This window comes from Mobula birostris, chromosome 6, assembly GCF_030028105.1.
Source record: "Mobula birostris isolate sMobBir1 chromosome 6, sMobBir1.hap1, whole genome shotgun sequence".
Lineage (NCBI taxonomy): Eukaryota > Metazoa > Chordata > Chondrichthyes > Myliobatiformes > Myliobatidae > Mobula > Mobula birostris.
Window position 1 is genome coordinate 39253343 of NC_092375.1, and position 17548 is coordinate 39270890.

At 32.7% G+C, this 17548-nt stretch overlaps 1 protein-coding gene across 5 annotated transcripts in view; it reads left to right on the forward strand.

The window, feature by feature from the left end:
• LOC140198965 (POU domain, class 2, transcription factor 1-like) overlaps positions 1-15533 on the forward strand; it is a 182807-nt gene extending 167274 nt beyond the window's left edge. For all 5 annotated transcript variants that reach the window (XM_072260282.1, XM_072260280.1, XM_072260284.1 and 2 more), the window contains one exon: positions 794-15533. In XM_072260282.1, coding sequence (XP_072116383.1) covers positions 794-1092 — 299 coding nt within the window. In that variant the 3' untranslated portion in view covers positions 1093-15533. The remainder of the gene's footprint in view (positions 1-793) is intronic.
• Positions 15534-17548: the final 2015 nt, after the last annotated feature.

Sequence of the window (17548 nt, forward strand, 5' to 3'; positions counted from 1 at the left end):
GAGAGAGAGACTGTGTGGCACGCCACTCCTCACACAGACATTTTCGCAGTTGTTTCCCTTTATTTTACGAGGTCGAGTTGCAATCTCGACACTCAACCCGGCACGGATGGAAAATGTACTCGGGAGCAGACCAGACTAGTTTCGAACCCGGGAACCTCTGCTCCCAGGTCCGGCGCCGATGTCGTGGCACCACCAGCCGGCCCCTTTCCAAAATTTTTCAAGGCTCGGGCATGTCCAAAACATATGAATTAGTGTGACCACTCCATTAGTACATCAACTCTATGTACCACTTTGAATTGTAATAAAGAATGACGAGCACATAATGATGAAGAATTAATCAATTTTAAAATAATCTTCCAGCTCTCTTCAGATATGAAAATCTGGAATCCTTTTCCCAGTCTCCTTTGATTTTATCTAAAGAGGCCTTTTTCAGTCCCAACAGCAGACCGTAAATGTGAGATATTGAACTGTTGTCAAAGGGTTTCAGATTTAACTGACATGTGGCTGTTGTGTTTTACTATATATTGTGATGTTTATTATTTAGTGTTGTGTTTGTTATGTTATGATTGCACTGCCCCTGGGAAACGCTGTCTCGTTCTGCCCTGCAGAGCTAATGTATGGTTAGAATGACAATAAAGTTTTTTGAACCTTTGAATCTTGAAAAATTGTATCTATTATATTCTTATCTGGACTTGTAGGAAATGTATGTAATTGAGATCTTAAAAATCTCTAATCTGTAAGTATCGAGAAAAGATTTTTGTTCAAATCTCTCTCATTTCTCCTTTTCTCTTAGCGCTTGCATCCAGTGGGACACTTCCTATAACATCCCTTGATGCCGGTGGAAATCTATTGTTTGCAAATGCAGCGAATGCAGGGGCTACCCCAAACATCGTTACAGCCCCCCTTATTTTGAACCCACAAAACCTCTCCTTACTCACCAGCAACCCAGCCGTAAGCCTGATATCTGCTGCCGGGACAACTGGACATGCACCCAGTCTTCAGATGGCTTCTATGTCAACTGATTCCAGCCAGAACTCTTCATTCACTGTGACCTCGGCAGGCGGGGCCACCAATACCACCAAGGCTCAATGAAACATAATCCCTAAAATGGATCATTTCATCCAGTAATGGGATGTTTAGTCAGCTGCTTCCTGCAAAAGCAAAACTGATGTTTGCCTAAATTTTTTAACTTGCTTGTTTTTCAGGATTGTGTCACCAATGACAAAAAAAAGACTTTTACCAAAAAGGAAACACGTGAATATTTATCGTTTCAGACGGTCGTAACAATATAGGAGTCATTAACAATGCATAGGCAAGGGTTCTGTCTCCTCTTGGTATCTATTTTATTAGTTCTTTTTAATTGTGTGTTTATTTTAATTAGGTCTGTTGTACAGGCCTCTTTGTTTCATAAAGGTGTTTATATCATGTATAAATAGCATGGGTTTCTTTAACTGGTACAGTTTAGGCAGGCCTGTACTTGGGATGCTTGTGCATCTTTTTTTTCCTTGTGTATACTGTTAAAAAAATTACGTTAAGTTTTTTATTTTGTTCAACTAATGTCTTTTGAAATGGTTTTCTTTCTTAAAAAAAGTTGTTCCTTGTCGGGTACACTGTAGATTTATGCACCGTTTGTATAAAGTGGTTTACTGTTGGTTATTTTTGTAGGAAAGATTCAAAGATAGATGCATTGAGACAAAAGTTCATGAACTGGTGGTTTTAAAAACATTAATTGTTTTTAAAATTCCTGAAGTTTGTCTACCCTACCTAAATCTATTGGCTGGGGTATATTAGCTCATGTCATATCATCAGAGATATTGATCCAGTTGGCTGAACTGGAAATGGAGGCAGTGTTAAAGTCAGTGGATCATAAGTATCTTATAATGCTTTTGTCTTTGCTCGGATACTGATGTTAGTTGGAACCATCATGGGATATGGTAGAGATGAGCAAACTACACTGCAAATCGGGCCAGCCATGAAAAGGTCTCCAATGGGGAAAATTCATGACCTAGTTTCTAGAACTGGTTTATTTATAGAAACTAGATAATATGACCCCTGTAGAGCTTGTTAACATATCTCATGTTGCTTCAGTTCGGAGTTTGTTTATCAGTAATAGAAATTAGGTTTGCTATGAGATGAGAGGCTTACAGTATGCACAGTATGGCTTGAACCATAGCTGTAAGCGTATTGAAACCAAAAATTAAAGGACTGGAGTAGAACATTGCAGTTCACATGGAGTAAAAATGGTGCCTGTCATATGCTTGGGAAGATAGCGTGAATAACTGTACTGCACCCTCTGTGTCTTTTGGTTAATAAATAACTGTTTACTTAGCTACTTTTTGCTGAGTTACCCACTGGAAATAAATGTGAGGTGATAGTTCTTTTTTCAGTCAATGAGCACATAATTTTTCTTCTGATTAACACATAACTGATTCTTAAATATTAGGATTGAATCAAGTGAGTGTTCATCTGGACATCCCTGTACACTGTTACCATGTTGTTTGCCCAAACTGCTGCACTAAAACAGTATAAATTTACTTAAACCAGCTGGGTACTTGAACTAATTTTGGTATTGGATTTGCATGGTTACTGCTTGGTCTTTTTGATGGTAACAATAACTGGATCCAAGTAAACCAATTCATTAACCTGTTTTTAAGAAAAAATGACAGTCACCATTTTTGTTCCTTGTTAGTAACTACATTAATCTCCTTTTCAAGACATAAAGATTGCAGTCTTGGTAGTGTTACGTTACCAGACTGCAAATTAAATAAATATAGCTGCCTACCAAATATGGACAGCTATTGAAGCTTGAACCAAAGTCAATTTTACCTAGCTGCTGTACCAATGACATTGTTTGCATGAGTGCAGTTAATAGGCATCAGTAATTTAGTTGCTACATTTAAAAGGTAGTTACTATCTTGTACTTTTTAATGTCATTTTTCAGGTAAAAGGAGAATTTTATGTTGCAGAGTTGTAACCATTTTGTCAAGAGTCTGGTGCAACCAATTTTCATTGGGCAAATCAAATTTACTAATGTAGACTGGTGTTAGTTGTATTATGGATGTTAGGTTTCAAGATTACACTTTCTTTGAGTGCTAAAGTATACAGAATCGATCTTGTGAGAAATCATACTGGTGTCTTTAAGATATACTGCTGCATTGCTTGTTTTCTGTTGATCTACTATTTTGACTGGAAGTAGTCAATCAAAATTTTAGGCAAATATTTCTGTCTTTATAGTAGGTTACGGGCTTTGGACCAATGGGGAAGTGTTTGGAGCACCTAGGCAAACATAAACTAAAATACCTTACTCCTTTGACAGATTCGTCCAATTCCTTTGGGTCTTTTAATGGTATGAAATAACTGCCCAATTTTTATTGTTATCTCCCATTGTGCAATGTTGTAATGATACAAAAAATGCAAAAATGTGCATACTATCTTGCACCTGGAAGGAGTGAATGGTACATCAAAAACACAAACTATGCAATGAAATTTTTTTTTAAGATGGATCCCACCCCCCTCCTCCTCCTCACACGCACATACCATTTTCAATAATCAATTGAATTCATGCTTAATGCCAAATTGCCCTTTCCACAAAATCATGATATGTATTGGGAAAATAAAATTCACATAAAATTGATGCTGAATATTCATGTAAAACTGAAGTACAATTGTCAAGTTGATCTGTGTTGCATATCCACCAGGTAGCATAGCTAGGGACTTGTAAACAGATTGGTTTTTCACTTTAAGAATGATTCATGGGGGGAGAAAGTCGGACAGGCCAGTTTCAATAGTTCAGATCGGTGGTATTGAAACTACTTCGGTATATTTTGGGGATAGCAATGCATGATGCTTTAAGTAGTGTTTGATTTAAAGACAAAATGTTAAAATCGTTAAATTGGAACCCAACTAATCAGAAGCAGGAAATATACCAATCAATTTTATTGATTGAATTGAATATAATTTTATTTATTTGAGGTAAATTGATAAGGATTTATTTCCCAATTAAGGTTAGAAAATGTTGCCATTGACTTTTCACTTAATTTGCTGTGAACAAATTTATTGAAAAAATAGGATGGAAAATAAATTTAACTGAAGAAAGCTATTTCATTTCTAAGTGCAGAGTATAACTTCATGCAACCAGTTGATAGAGGTAATGATACATGGAATGATGAAATTCTCCCTTAGCTTCTTACTTTACAGTTAAGTTTTAAAACCAGCTGGGACACATTTCTGAAACTGAATGGTATTGTACAATAAAATTTAACGGTTACAATAGGTGTTTTATTTAGAAACCAATTAATTTAGTAGCAGGCCATATTGTTATTCATTTGATCCAGCTAAATAAAATTTAATTCCTTTCAGTTTGATAAATATTTAAAAAGTTGCTAATCAAGATGAGATGAGGTTCGTGTTAAATCATATTAGTTACATTTGGAAGTTTTTGCTGATGGTTTTTCCCTTACATGAAAATATTTTATTTCGAATTGCATTGTATGTTAGAATCATAGAATTGTTATAGCAATTTCAGGATTTATAGTGATTCTATAATTCCTTGCATTAGGACTTTAAAACAAGAGGACACAATTTTTTCATGTTAAAGAACTAACTTCTCGAAACTAAAGCAAAATTCCTTAAGCAGATAGAAATAAAATTTTATTTTCAATATATTGTATTTCAGAAGGATTACCAAATTGATGTTTTTATAAGCAAATGCTACTCATCTTCCTCAGGCAATAGAGCTAAGACTAGATATGTATTAACATACTTGCTAAATTTTCACTGAAGATGCGCAAAAAAGTTTATAAAATGATCTAGACTATATGCGACTTTTATTCCTGACCTATGGTTCCTGCATCCAGGGACACATTATTTTCTATATATGCTTTATATGCTGCTTGGATCTCAATTTTCATTACACAGATTGAAATCAATATGCACAGATATCTAGCATATTTAGAGTGTTTATCTTTAATATTTCTTATTCACTTACTTTTAGATCTAGCATCACAGTTATTTATTGCCCATCCTAATAGTTTCGTACGAAGAAGGTAGAAAGCGACCTTCAACGGCTTGCTCTGTCACTTTTGAGTGAATTTAAAAGTGTACTATATAGGATGGTCCTGGAGTTAAGGATTGTGCTTTTCTACCCTGATGGATGTTAGTAAACCAGATGAGTTACTATGACACTGATAATGTTCATCATTACTAAGACTAATTATTGTTTTTCCAAATTCCAGAGTAATCAAAATTTAAATTTTGGCTTTGGCCAATTGTTTAACTTTAAAACTAAATTTTATTGTGTACATGTACACTTGATGAAGCCAAATAATTTTGATGTACAAATTAACACATGCAAGTATACCTCATTTTAAGCATTAGATTGAGTCATAGTCATAGTAATTTTGTTTAGTTTAATTCATAAAGCATGATCATGTTTTAAATATCATTGTCAGCTAATATCTAATAATTCTGTGAGAGATATCCAAAAAATTATCTAGGTTTAAACTATACTGATTTGTTATACCCTTGATCTGAAATGTCTTTGGCATTTGGCATTATTTGTTCCTTTATACTGTTTTCTTTGACATTTCATTCTCTGTCTTTTAAATTCTCATATTAGGGATGTAACCAAAGTATCAAAAGCTATGCACCATATCCAGATTTTAGTAAGAATCCACATCAAAATAACCCTACAGGCATCTAATATTTATTTATAAGAACTGTTTAAATCTTGGCATTCATTCCAGCAGTGAAAATGGCAGTATCATTTATACAAATTAATTCATATAGTGTATATTCCCCTTTTCTTTCCTGTTGCGTTTTATGAAACAAAAGATATTTAAATTAATTGTAGAACTGAATTTTCATTTATAGTAGTATGTCACTAATCCAAATATGTAGAACCACTCTCTCAAGTTATTAAATATATAATCCTTTTTAATTTGTCTGCTGTGTCTCCTATGCCTAAAAGATATATATTGTTTTACAATATTATATTTAATTCATAAAACACTACAGAACATTGCCACTCTTTTGCTTTCATTGGCTCATTAAAAGACCTTTCCAATTGGTTCCACTTCACTGGTGTCCAAAGCCCTGAATGTTTTATATGTCTATTAAATTACTCCTAAAGATTAATCTATCGATAAATTGATCTTTTAAAATTTATTTTCCTTTGGCTATTTTGCTAATTATCAAATCTCTGCCCTTTCTAGGTGTTTTCAAATGTTACTGGAATGAGTTGTTGGTTGTTGTTGGAGGTTTATCTTGGTTGAATACAGTGAGCGCTATATTTGGGAGTTCCGTTTGTCATCTGAAAGAAGGAAACTGATATTCCACTTTTGTATTATATTTAGATCTGTGTTGAACTTTGGAGAGCTGTCATAAACGTACAGATGCAGTTGTCCTGTCTGAAAGCTGTAAGGCACTAAGTGGTTCTTAAGTGAACCAGCTTGGAGGGATAGGAGAAATTCCATAAAGATACATTACTAATCTTACCCAGTGTATCATGATTTTTTTTAAATCCAGTAAAATGCTGGCTTTAAGATATTTGTACAAACATTATCATTGGGAAATAAGATGTACCTTCCACCCTTCCATCCTGTAGATAGAATGTAAGCATAATTTTTCATCATTGCAATCTTTCTATGAAGAAAATAAATACCTCAGCATCGCTTAGCAATTGCAAGCTTGCTTTGCAAACGCAAAATCTATTCCTGATTAATATGATTGTAGAGTTAGAGATTAGTATTAGTTTTTGGGTGATGTTCTGTACTTAAAATATTTATGGATTTGGTTTCTCTCTTTAAAGTTAATCTTCATAACTAACAAAAGAAATTATATGTGATTCTATTTGCCAAAGCAAACACCGCCTTTTAATCCCTATTAAATTGTGGCCTAAGTTTTAGTATGCCTCATCTCACAGTTTTTAAAATAGTTAAAATTTATATCGTACATTTTTTAAACAATGTTAAACTGCTCATTTTCCACTGGCCTTTTGTCAGAGAAATGTTCAATGTTAGGAGGTAGGAGAGGGTTCCACTATATAAAAGGCATTTTCTAAACAATAAGTGGGGGCGGGGCGGGGGGGAGAATGTTTTATCTGTGTTGTATATTGGATATAGTGTTTGTCATATTCAATAGTTGAGCAAGTTTTTAACTTTTTATTGTTGATGATAGCAAAGATAAACAATTCAGTATAGACCAAAAATACATCCTGCTCCTTGCACCTGCTTAACTGATCAAAGAATAGTTGTGTGGATGTGTGACTATGGCATTTGATCTAGGCTTTTGATTTGTGCTTTAGAGTAAAGGACGCTTAACACTTTAACTACCCTTACTTTCATTCTTGCATCCAGTTGGTGGAATGAGAATCTACGTCAATTTTCTTACTTATCTCAAAATAACAAACTGGATTATCAACAGGAATTTTAAATCTGTTTAATTCAGGAGTTGCTTTGAATCATCTGGCGTGACTTAACTAAAATGTGTGGGAAAACAAATATTAGGGGTGTGCAGTAATCTTCATATATGAGAAGTTAGAAATGCCATGTAATTGAATATCTGGTGATTGAAGAAATTTTGTCCTTCTAACTTATGCAAACATTTTGGGCTATAATTAATAATACTAACTTTAGCTTTCCAATCTACAAATTAAGATTCTGGTTAGTCTTTAAAGAACGATCTACATTTTGGATATTATAATTTACATTTCAACAGCATGAAAACAGTATTTTTGAATGCATACCCTTAAATATTCACTTTCAGAAATGGCTAGCAATGGTTGCTTGATTATTCTAAATATATTGATATGAAAAGTGCTATGAACAATATATTCCTTATAACATGTTTCATATCAATATTTAGAATTATCTTTCAACTGGACGGTACTTCTAAGAGATGATAGCAGTGTTGTCATGCGAGAACTTTTGAGCCCTGTGAAGAAAAGGTACGATTTTAGTATCATAATATAGGACAGGAGTTTAGTACTGATACTAGTGTATAAAATTGGTAAGTGTTTATGTTCACTGTGCATATTACATTGAAAATTTAATATTGTACCCAAGATGAACATTACATTACTCCATACTAAAATTGAGGTGTCAAGTAATAGCAGATGGCTTAGTCATTGTATTCTGCAGAATTGGGATGAACAAAAAGTTTGGAGCCCAGCAAACCTCTTCAATAATGTTTACAATCAAACACATTTTTAAAAATCTTTATTCACTTTAAAAATAATCCATAAAAATGGCAAAATGCTACTATTTTTCTATATTCAATGAATCTGTAGTATCTCTCATTGAAAGAGGGAGAAGCAAACCGCTGGAATAGTCTTGCCATCCTTTTGCATAGCTGAGATGCATTTGTTTTTCAGGCTCTCATGTTTGCATTGGAATTGGGAGAAATTTTTCTGCAAAATTATATGTCAAAAGATACTTTATAGATTTCTTTACTGATTTGCAATCTATAATTACCATAAAAATATTTCATAAATTGATTATTTCAACACTTTTCTTTCTCTTCTCCATAAACTTGGAGAATGTTAATTGTTACTGAAGATGAATTCCTGATTTTGAGAAGGGAAAATTTCTATTCCTATGTGAACAAGCAGTGGTGTATTTAAGTTTGAAAGTCAATTCATTAGCATTGATATTTGGGAATTCATTATCTGTGGCATCCAGACAATATTCCAAAGCACTTTTTCTTTTTCTGGCTCCTAGCTTTCAAACTTAAAAATTCTAAGTCTCTTGCTCATCCCTAATAAACTTCAAAAAATATTAGCCAGTTCTACATTACCTATATGAAAAGCCCAATGAAAATGTTGCAGCTGACTCAGATTTAAGGAAGCTTGTCTATTTTAACTTTATTATGCTTTCTTTGATATGCCCTCTGAGGAAAAATGTTTGATTCATGGCTTGAAATGCTACAGAGGTTGCGTAATCACAGTTTTATTTTTTCTTCAGTTTGTCTGTTACTCTTCTGAGTATAATAGGACTTGAAACAAACATCACTATTTAATGCCTATATTTAAACATTTTCTTCAGTTACATGGGATTACAGTTTATAATTGAACAAACTTTTCAACAAATTATTTATGCATAATCTAATATAGGCATGTGCGATGATTTTGTGATGATTGCTATCAGGAGTGGTGCCTTTAAACTCGCTGTTTCCTTTCTTCCCTCCTGTTTTCTACCTAGAAAATCTCAAAGAAAGCAAAATAAAATTGTGAGCTTTAAATTGGTATATATACACACAGCTTCATTAATAGTATTAAAATCCATGCTATGAATCAATGAGGATGGTAGGAAAACCAGTTTAGTTGTTCAGTGTTTAAATATTTAAAATTCATTGAAGTAGCAATAAACTAAATTAATAATTCTGAAAGTACAGATGGTTGGATACTTTGAATTTTACATACAACGTGAAAATGTTACCAACAAATATGAAGGTAGAATTGATTCTCATTTTAGTGACTGGTTATGTAAAGAGCTCAACAGTCTTGGAAAATGATGTAAAGAGAAGTTTTGATACATCCATTTCAGTTATATCAGAGCATTTGGAACAAAAGTATGCACCAAGTTGTATAGTAAATTAATAAATGAAGGCAATATGAGGAAGAAAATGAAATTCTTTATCAATTTATAATACCGTGCAGGTGTGTGCAGTTAACTTAATGTGATCTGACCATTGGTTACAGCCAATTTCTAATTTAGATGAGGACAATCAGTTATTTTTCTGTAATTATCAGTTTGATCTGCTACAGAAATTATTGGTTAATATTTTAATGTTGGAGTACTAGACCATAATTATTGTTAAAATACAGTAGTTTAACTATTATTGACATTAATTACCTGAGGATAGAAATCTTATACTAGATAACATATTAGATATCCACTGATTTTTCATTGGAACACACTTTTAAAATATTGCTGTATAATCTAGTCAGCAGTTATTAATGTTATAATTGCAGTTCTCCGAGAAGTTTAGGGCATCCAAAATCTGTAGATTCATTAGTTACACAAGGGATTGTTGCATGATGTGTTGTAGTGGAAAAACAGTTAGTTGGGGGAGAAAAAGAAAATCCTTTTTATGGGGATTAACAGAAGGAAAATTGTATCAAATTCGATATTTGAGTACCATTTTAATAGAGGTTCTTGTAAGTTTCACTGCCCACTTAACTGGTATGATTACTTCATTTTTTTCCTCAGTTGCCTAAATGATAGTGTCACCATTTATCCTAGGTACAGGAGCTGTTGTATACCTCATTTCTAACTCGTGACTGAGTATCTCGCTTTAATATCCCGCCACACCCATCTGATCATGATTTCCTACCCCCTATCCCTTCTCCCACTCCCTCAGAGTGGCTGAACCTGCCACTAATTATAGTTTTGAAAAAAAAATCTGACATGTATCAGCACTAGCATGACAAGTGAATAACAGTCAAAATTGACAGTGTAAGAATAGTTGAGCATTTTTCAATCCCTGAACTTTGTTACCTGCCCATTGATATCTATGCACACTTCTATCCCACTGGAATTTTAGCTAAACTGCTCACGTGCTATAATCTATTGTTTTCAGTCACTGTACTCTGTTCCAGGTTGTTTCCACAACAACCTAGGTAAGTCATAGACTAACTCACAATTCTCAGCCATGTAAATTGGCTAGATACGAAGGCTGATCACCACTTGACACCTGTCCCATATATGATTAATACCTAATATTCAATAAGCAAAACTCTTGAGTTTGAGACACACAGTTTGACTTGATCAGGTGAAAATGGAATTTTGATTTAGCTTGTTAAAATTTTCCATTAAAGATTTAAATCAATCAAACATCAATTGTTTGATCTTTGATTATTGAAGCTTTCAATGATAACAAAGTTCCTGTGTAGATTTCCCAAGGCCCAATGTAAATACAAAAAATATATATTTTACACTTGTTTACCACAAGTGTAATCCCAAACTTGGTGCATTTGTGTTCATTGGAACTAGAATACGTTTTCTTTGCTTATTCTTTACATTTCTCATTTTGTAATGGTTCTTGTCCTCAGCTCTGTCCCTCAGTGTTATTTAATTCCAAATAGACAACTGCACAGAAGTGTTAGTGGGCAAATACTGGCTGTATATCAAAAGACTGTTCAGTTTTGACAATCTAATATCAAATCAGGTAAAGGGTGATGTTGCCCATCATTTAAAAATACCCTGATGAACAATGATCATTCTGAATGTAAGTGTTAGTGATGGTCTTTCCTGCCATGCTTAGTGCTTCTGTTACATGACAGCAACCTTACATTGTGCTGATAAAACCAAAGACTTTATTAATGATTGTATGAACTAATTTTTAATGTCTTCAGTCCTATACTAATCTTATTTCTAAAGTGTGAATTGCTTACAGTAACTAAAGAACTGCATAAATTAAAGACATCAGCTTCATTCTTTCTACCAAAAGCAGTAAAGGGCTGCTGACGGTGGAGCGCCATGTGATATTTGATTGGTGAAAAGACTGGAGACTCCTGTGGTAGGATTGGCTCTTCTGAGGGGCATTTATCCCTATGGGCTGGGTAATCTGGATTTATACACATTGAGGTGCTCTTCAGAACTGACTGTAACTAGCCGGATGCTGCCAATTGATTTTGAGAAAGAAAAATAAAGAGTAAAAAAGATGTAGCTTGCGTATAAAGGTTTCATCTCCTTTTCATTATTACCACTGTGCAACTATGCATTGTATTCCTCAACCTTGTGCTAGAGACTCTACTTTTTTGTGTAGAGAAAGGTTTTTTTATGTTGTGAGATTTCTTTTGAGTACTAATTTGGGGTTGTAGGATCATACAAGCTCTATCCCAAAGCAAAATACAAATGTTAACATGCGCCTAATGCAGATACCAAAGATTTGTTTCTTCTTTGCAACCTTAAAATTGTGTATTAAATGCAATTACCCAGCAGGCATTAGTCTAACCTCAGTAATTCCAAAGCTTAGATGTATATTTTGGTATATTTCTGGGATAAAATTGTTTTGTTTTTTGGTTGTTAAATCCTTGTTTGTTCAGTGTATTGCTCTATAAGTCATGGCATGAAATGATAAATTGTCTTTCTTGGTAGCTTAAGATATAGTATTTTTGTATGTTTTGGGTGTGTTTTGTGTGTGAGAACATAACTGTTTTTCACTGCCTAGTTGTTCATAGTTTTAAAATTGTACATATTATCCAATTTTGGACGTCCGCAGGCTTATATTCTTTAGATGTGTTATTTATTGGGAGGTTTTTAAAGAAGTTTTTTCAATAGGCAGTATTCCTTCGATATTAAAATGTATATCTACATAATATCTTTGAAAGTTAAAAAGCAGTTTTAACAAAATTACAGCTTGTTCACAAAATAATTTGGCAATTTTGTATGTAAAAAGAAGTGGGACTCCTAAAATTTCCATTTGGAATAATTTAAGTTATGGTTTATACATGCGTACTGTTCATGTGTATTAAAAATAAAATCCTGGTAAATAGGGGAATGCATTTTGTCTGTTCCAGCATGGTTTTGCTCCTTTTCTTCTCCTTTCCAAACTTTTGGGGTTTCTACTGCCACTGAGTCTCCTTTGAAGAAGTTATACTATTATTTGTTGTGTATATTGTTCAATAGATGCCAAGTAGATAGTCCGAATTAATTTATGATTCAATAATTCCAAGAGACCACATCATTGATATTTACATTCCACTGGAATGCACCTGATGATTCTATCCAATCACAATTGAGATTGATTAAATAAAGAATTGTTGGAAATAAAACTAGCTGAAAATGATATGTAGATATATTTTTGTTGCTCTTTTACATGGATACAAATTCGGTTAATGACCTAAAGAATACTGTTGTGAATTAGTAAATTTAATGATTTGTTCATTATGGCTGAATGAAGATGTGTAACAACTCATCAAGTGTAACAATATGATTTTTAGCTGCATTGAACTATTCCCACATGTGCATGGTTGTATTTCTTGTATGATAAGATTGCAGCACAGGAAACCTGCGGACGTCCCTGTATCCAGTGCACCTTAATGCAGTACTGCAGTTGAGTGTGTTCGCATATACTACACCGAAGATTTTTTATGTATAAATATCCCTACATAAATTGTCAGATCTTTACCAGTGCAAATGTTGCAAAAAATAGCAAATGTATAGAGATAGCTTCTTACTGTTGAGGATTTTTTTAGCTTTAAATTGTCTGCAGTCATTCCTTAAAAATGTCCTGGGTTTGCTTTCTTTACATGAGTTGCCTGTAATGCTTTTACGTTTTTTACTGGTTGTTATTACTACTTGGTAGGGCTGGAATAACCAGACCTGTTGAAAATAGCCCTAAACTTCAATTCATTATGTGCAACGTAATGTTGAATGAAACTTCTAAAAACAGCATTGTATCTGGCACAAGACACAATTCACATAAATACTGAACATTTCAACAATAAAAATAAAAACTATAGCTATAAAGATAGTTAAAATTGGTAATATTTTTGAATGACCCTTAAATCAGTTCAGTATGTGAATGCCAAATATGTAAACAGTTGTGGTATAAACACACTACTTATCAGACTGCTTCTTTCATCAAAATTGCCCTTTTCTGAAATGTTAAAAAGATTTTGAAAAAAATATGCAAACATTAGAATTTATAATTGTCAAATATTGCAAGATCAATTTTTCACAAAGGATGATTACATTATTGCATTCCAGTTTTCCAGATTTATTAATTTTTGTCATTGACCAATACTACTTACAAGTGTCTTATGATTACAGATTAATTACTCTTACTGCAGTTGGTATCTTTTTGGACTAGTCTGTTGGTAATAAAGACAACTACTTTCTTCTGGGTGAAAGGTGTAAAGCTTTTACAAACTCCAAAACATGATCTTTGATTGAAAACACTTAGTCTTGATGATCTACAGTTGATATTTGCAACTATTGGTACATCTAATTAAACTGCTGTCTTAGATTCTAAATAAATGAACCAACCGTTTAAGAATTCTTCAAGGTGTCAAAGTGCTGGCAGAGTACTGGCCAATTTAAACTTAGTGGATTTTAATTAATGCTTATTGGAGACTCAGTTTAATTATTTACACTTGATAAATAATTAAGTCATTTAGGGAAGGTTATGGAAAATGAATGGCAACGAATTAATAAAATAATGTACCAAGCGAGTATTTTCTATAACATTTGCTTCCACTTACCGAATCTGCTTGTGAGGTTTTGTATTACAGCTTAATTTATAGACCCCAATTCCAAATCTGGTTCCTTTTTTTAAAAAGGAGGATTGTAATTAAAACGAAGGGCTCACATTTTTTTAAAAAAATGATCCATAATAGTCATCCTGATAGATTTGGCTTCATAAATTATTCCAATTTTAGTATATTTTGGGGTAAATATTTAATTTGACTCGGCATTAACATTCTTTGGGAAGTACAGGTCAAATTGGAAATGCACCTAATTCTCATTCATTCGTGTTAATCTGGTTCTTTCAGATTCTGGAGCAGTGTGCCTCATTGAATATCTGATACTATTATGCTAAAATGCTTGACCCCTGCACTTCTTATTATTAAACTAACCCACAGATCTAACTATATCCCCATTCATTTTAAAGTAATACTTAGTGATTTTTAAACGTATCTCAGCAGTGTTTATTAAATGATGACAAATATATATGGATCCCAAGAAAATTTTGGACTACTAATATTTAGCAGATCTGACATAACGCTAATAACTAGCAAATTAAATTTGTTGAAGCATTCCAAATTTGCACATGAGTAATTAAAAGATTAATTGCGAGATAGCATCTTTACAGCTAAATAATTGAGCACACTAATCTGTAGGTGCAAAACTAGCAGTAATGCCAAGTATAAATTAATTTGCAATTATCTGTTTAGATAGTAACCAATTTAAAATGACTGATTCAAAATGTTTGGTGGAGGCAGTTTATAAAATATTCTAAAAAGTGCAAATATGAAAAAGGAAAAATCTTGCAGCCATTTTACTCGTTATCTTAATGAGTTGTAGTCATCAAGGTCCTGACAAATTTCTCTTTTAAAAATTAGTTTGTAATAAGATTCAGGATTGTTACATCACAAAATGGTGTATCTTGCATTACTATTACTTCAGTTTCAGTTTATTATCAGCATTTGTTGGCACTTAATAAATGAATAGCGTAGCTTCTTTGTAGAGCAGCAGTGAAGAAATTTAAAATTGATTTAGCCCTTGAGATTAGAAATTTGAATGACATTCTGGTGAGCATAAAGTAATTCCAGTAACAAACTAGTATGAATGCACATTTTATTGTATTGTACATTGACACATTGCAACAGGCATTATTATGAAGCATTGATTTGCATATTGTTGTGTACTGGTATAACCATATTAACTTACAATGTACAGTATCACTTCAGCTCAAGATAAACTTGAGTTAAAAAGATTAATCTTTGGGAAATTGTAAGGACTAAATTGTCAGGATATTAAATTTTACGCTTTGACAAATTTAGTTATTTGATGTCATTTGGTGTTTTTTTTATTTCTGGTGCTACACATTCTGTTAAGTGTTAGCACTTTTCATCAGTGACATTCATAAATATGTGACTATGCATTTGTAGATCTTCTCAGTTGTGTCCTATAAATTGTATACTCATTCTCTAACTCATTTTCATAATTTTAACTGGAACCACTGAATTGAATCTCAATGCTAGGGGCAGGGGGCACAGGGTTGGTGGTGCTTAAGTCTACTACTGATGACTTTGGAAAATAATTTTGCAAAGAAAATAATTAGGACTTCTGAGAGAGAAATTATTCCTTAGGAGATCTACCCTGAATAATTGCTTATTTAATATCAGTGTTTTGGAATCAGTGTAAACACTGAAGCAGTTATTGTCTTTTGTCAGAAAAATGATGTTTCCTCCTACACTTAAAACTTGAGGCATAACATTAATAAAGTATCTATTTGTGGAATTTAATTAAAATCAGTATCTCGTGAATGGAAATAAAAATATAGTTGTTTATGGTAAATAGTATTAAAAGTTGGACAAATAACTTAGTTGGAAATTGAAGATGGTGAAATATCTTTATACTTAAAAGAACAAAATGTTGGTTTCATATCTACCATAGTAAAACTTGCCAAATTTAAATAGGAATCAATAAGATGTTGTAGAGGTTTACCTTTTAGTTTATGAATTTGATTCTCATCTCTTTTTTCCAATCAATAAACTAAATATATGCAGATTGAGAGTGAACCTGATTCCCTAAAATCAAATACTTAGGCTTCCTTTATTTAGGAAACTGGTTCATCAAATGTGCATAAATAGATAAATCATAATATATAGGTAGAACAGGGACTAGCTACTTGTGTCATGATCTTTGACGAGCCAGAATTTAAACTATTCTAAATTGTCAGGTGGCAACTATAACTAAACACAATTTTTCAATAGGTTTCAATCAAGATGTGACAACTGCATTTCTTGAATTTAAACTTTTAAAGAAAATTTGATTTAGGTGATTACACATATAATTTTGCATGATGCTTCCTGGTTTAGAACCATGTTAAATGGCTACTGTTCTGGTCTGCTGTACATTGGATATATATTTGTGCTTTAAGTGTTAATTTATTTCCCACCCCTTTAATTTAAAAATATCTATACAAACTAAGTCCTATTTTTCTAATTTATTATGAAACCAGCTACACAGCGATAAATATTCTTGATAGTTAAGATTTGCTCAGTTGTATTAGAAATACACATTTAACAATATTGCTCTGTCTGCATTAAGGTACTCTTAAGTTTTAAAATTTCCTTTTCAAAATCAGTTCTTGTCCGTAGTACTCATTGCAGATAAAGTGATTCTCAACAACTGCCGTTTAAAAAATAATTCCATTTCAGCTAGATTTTTTTGTATTGTAATGTGGTCATTTTATCTAATCATCTTGTAATCATTTTTGTAATGGCGTCTTGGTTCATTAAAAATCTGACTTAAAATACCATTGGGAAAACCTAGTTATTTTCTGTTCCCCTTTGTACAGTTTATTCTTTTGAAGTAGATAACCATTGAATACTTGAACATTTTGGTGGTTAATCATTTATATTTTCATTGTATATAATTGTAAAACAATTGAACAATATCTGAACCCAATTATTAAACTAATGGTTGATTGGATACTACATGTATCATGTAGATGATTTGTAATACTTCTTATCATGGTGTCTAATTATCACCATTCATAATAAATACTCAAGCACGCTCATGGGGTCTTGATATTGACGTATTTCTCAAAGAACAGGTAAGCAATCATGACTGTTCTTTTAAGTAGAAACCTTTAGAAGATCTGAATGTGGTTAAGATGCAAATTCTACATTGAAACTTGGCTGTAAAGTCTGCTGCATTACAGGGCTGATTCCAGTGTTCTGAAAAATTGTATGGTTTTCTAAAAGTTTGGCACTGCAAGTAGTTAAATGCAATTGATTGTAAGCAATATTTTGTATACTTAGATCATGCTACTATTAAGTAAACACTAAAGATTAGCTTTATTTGTTACATGC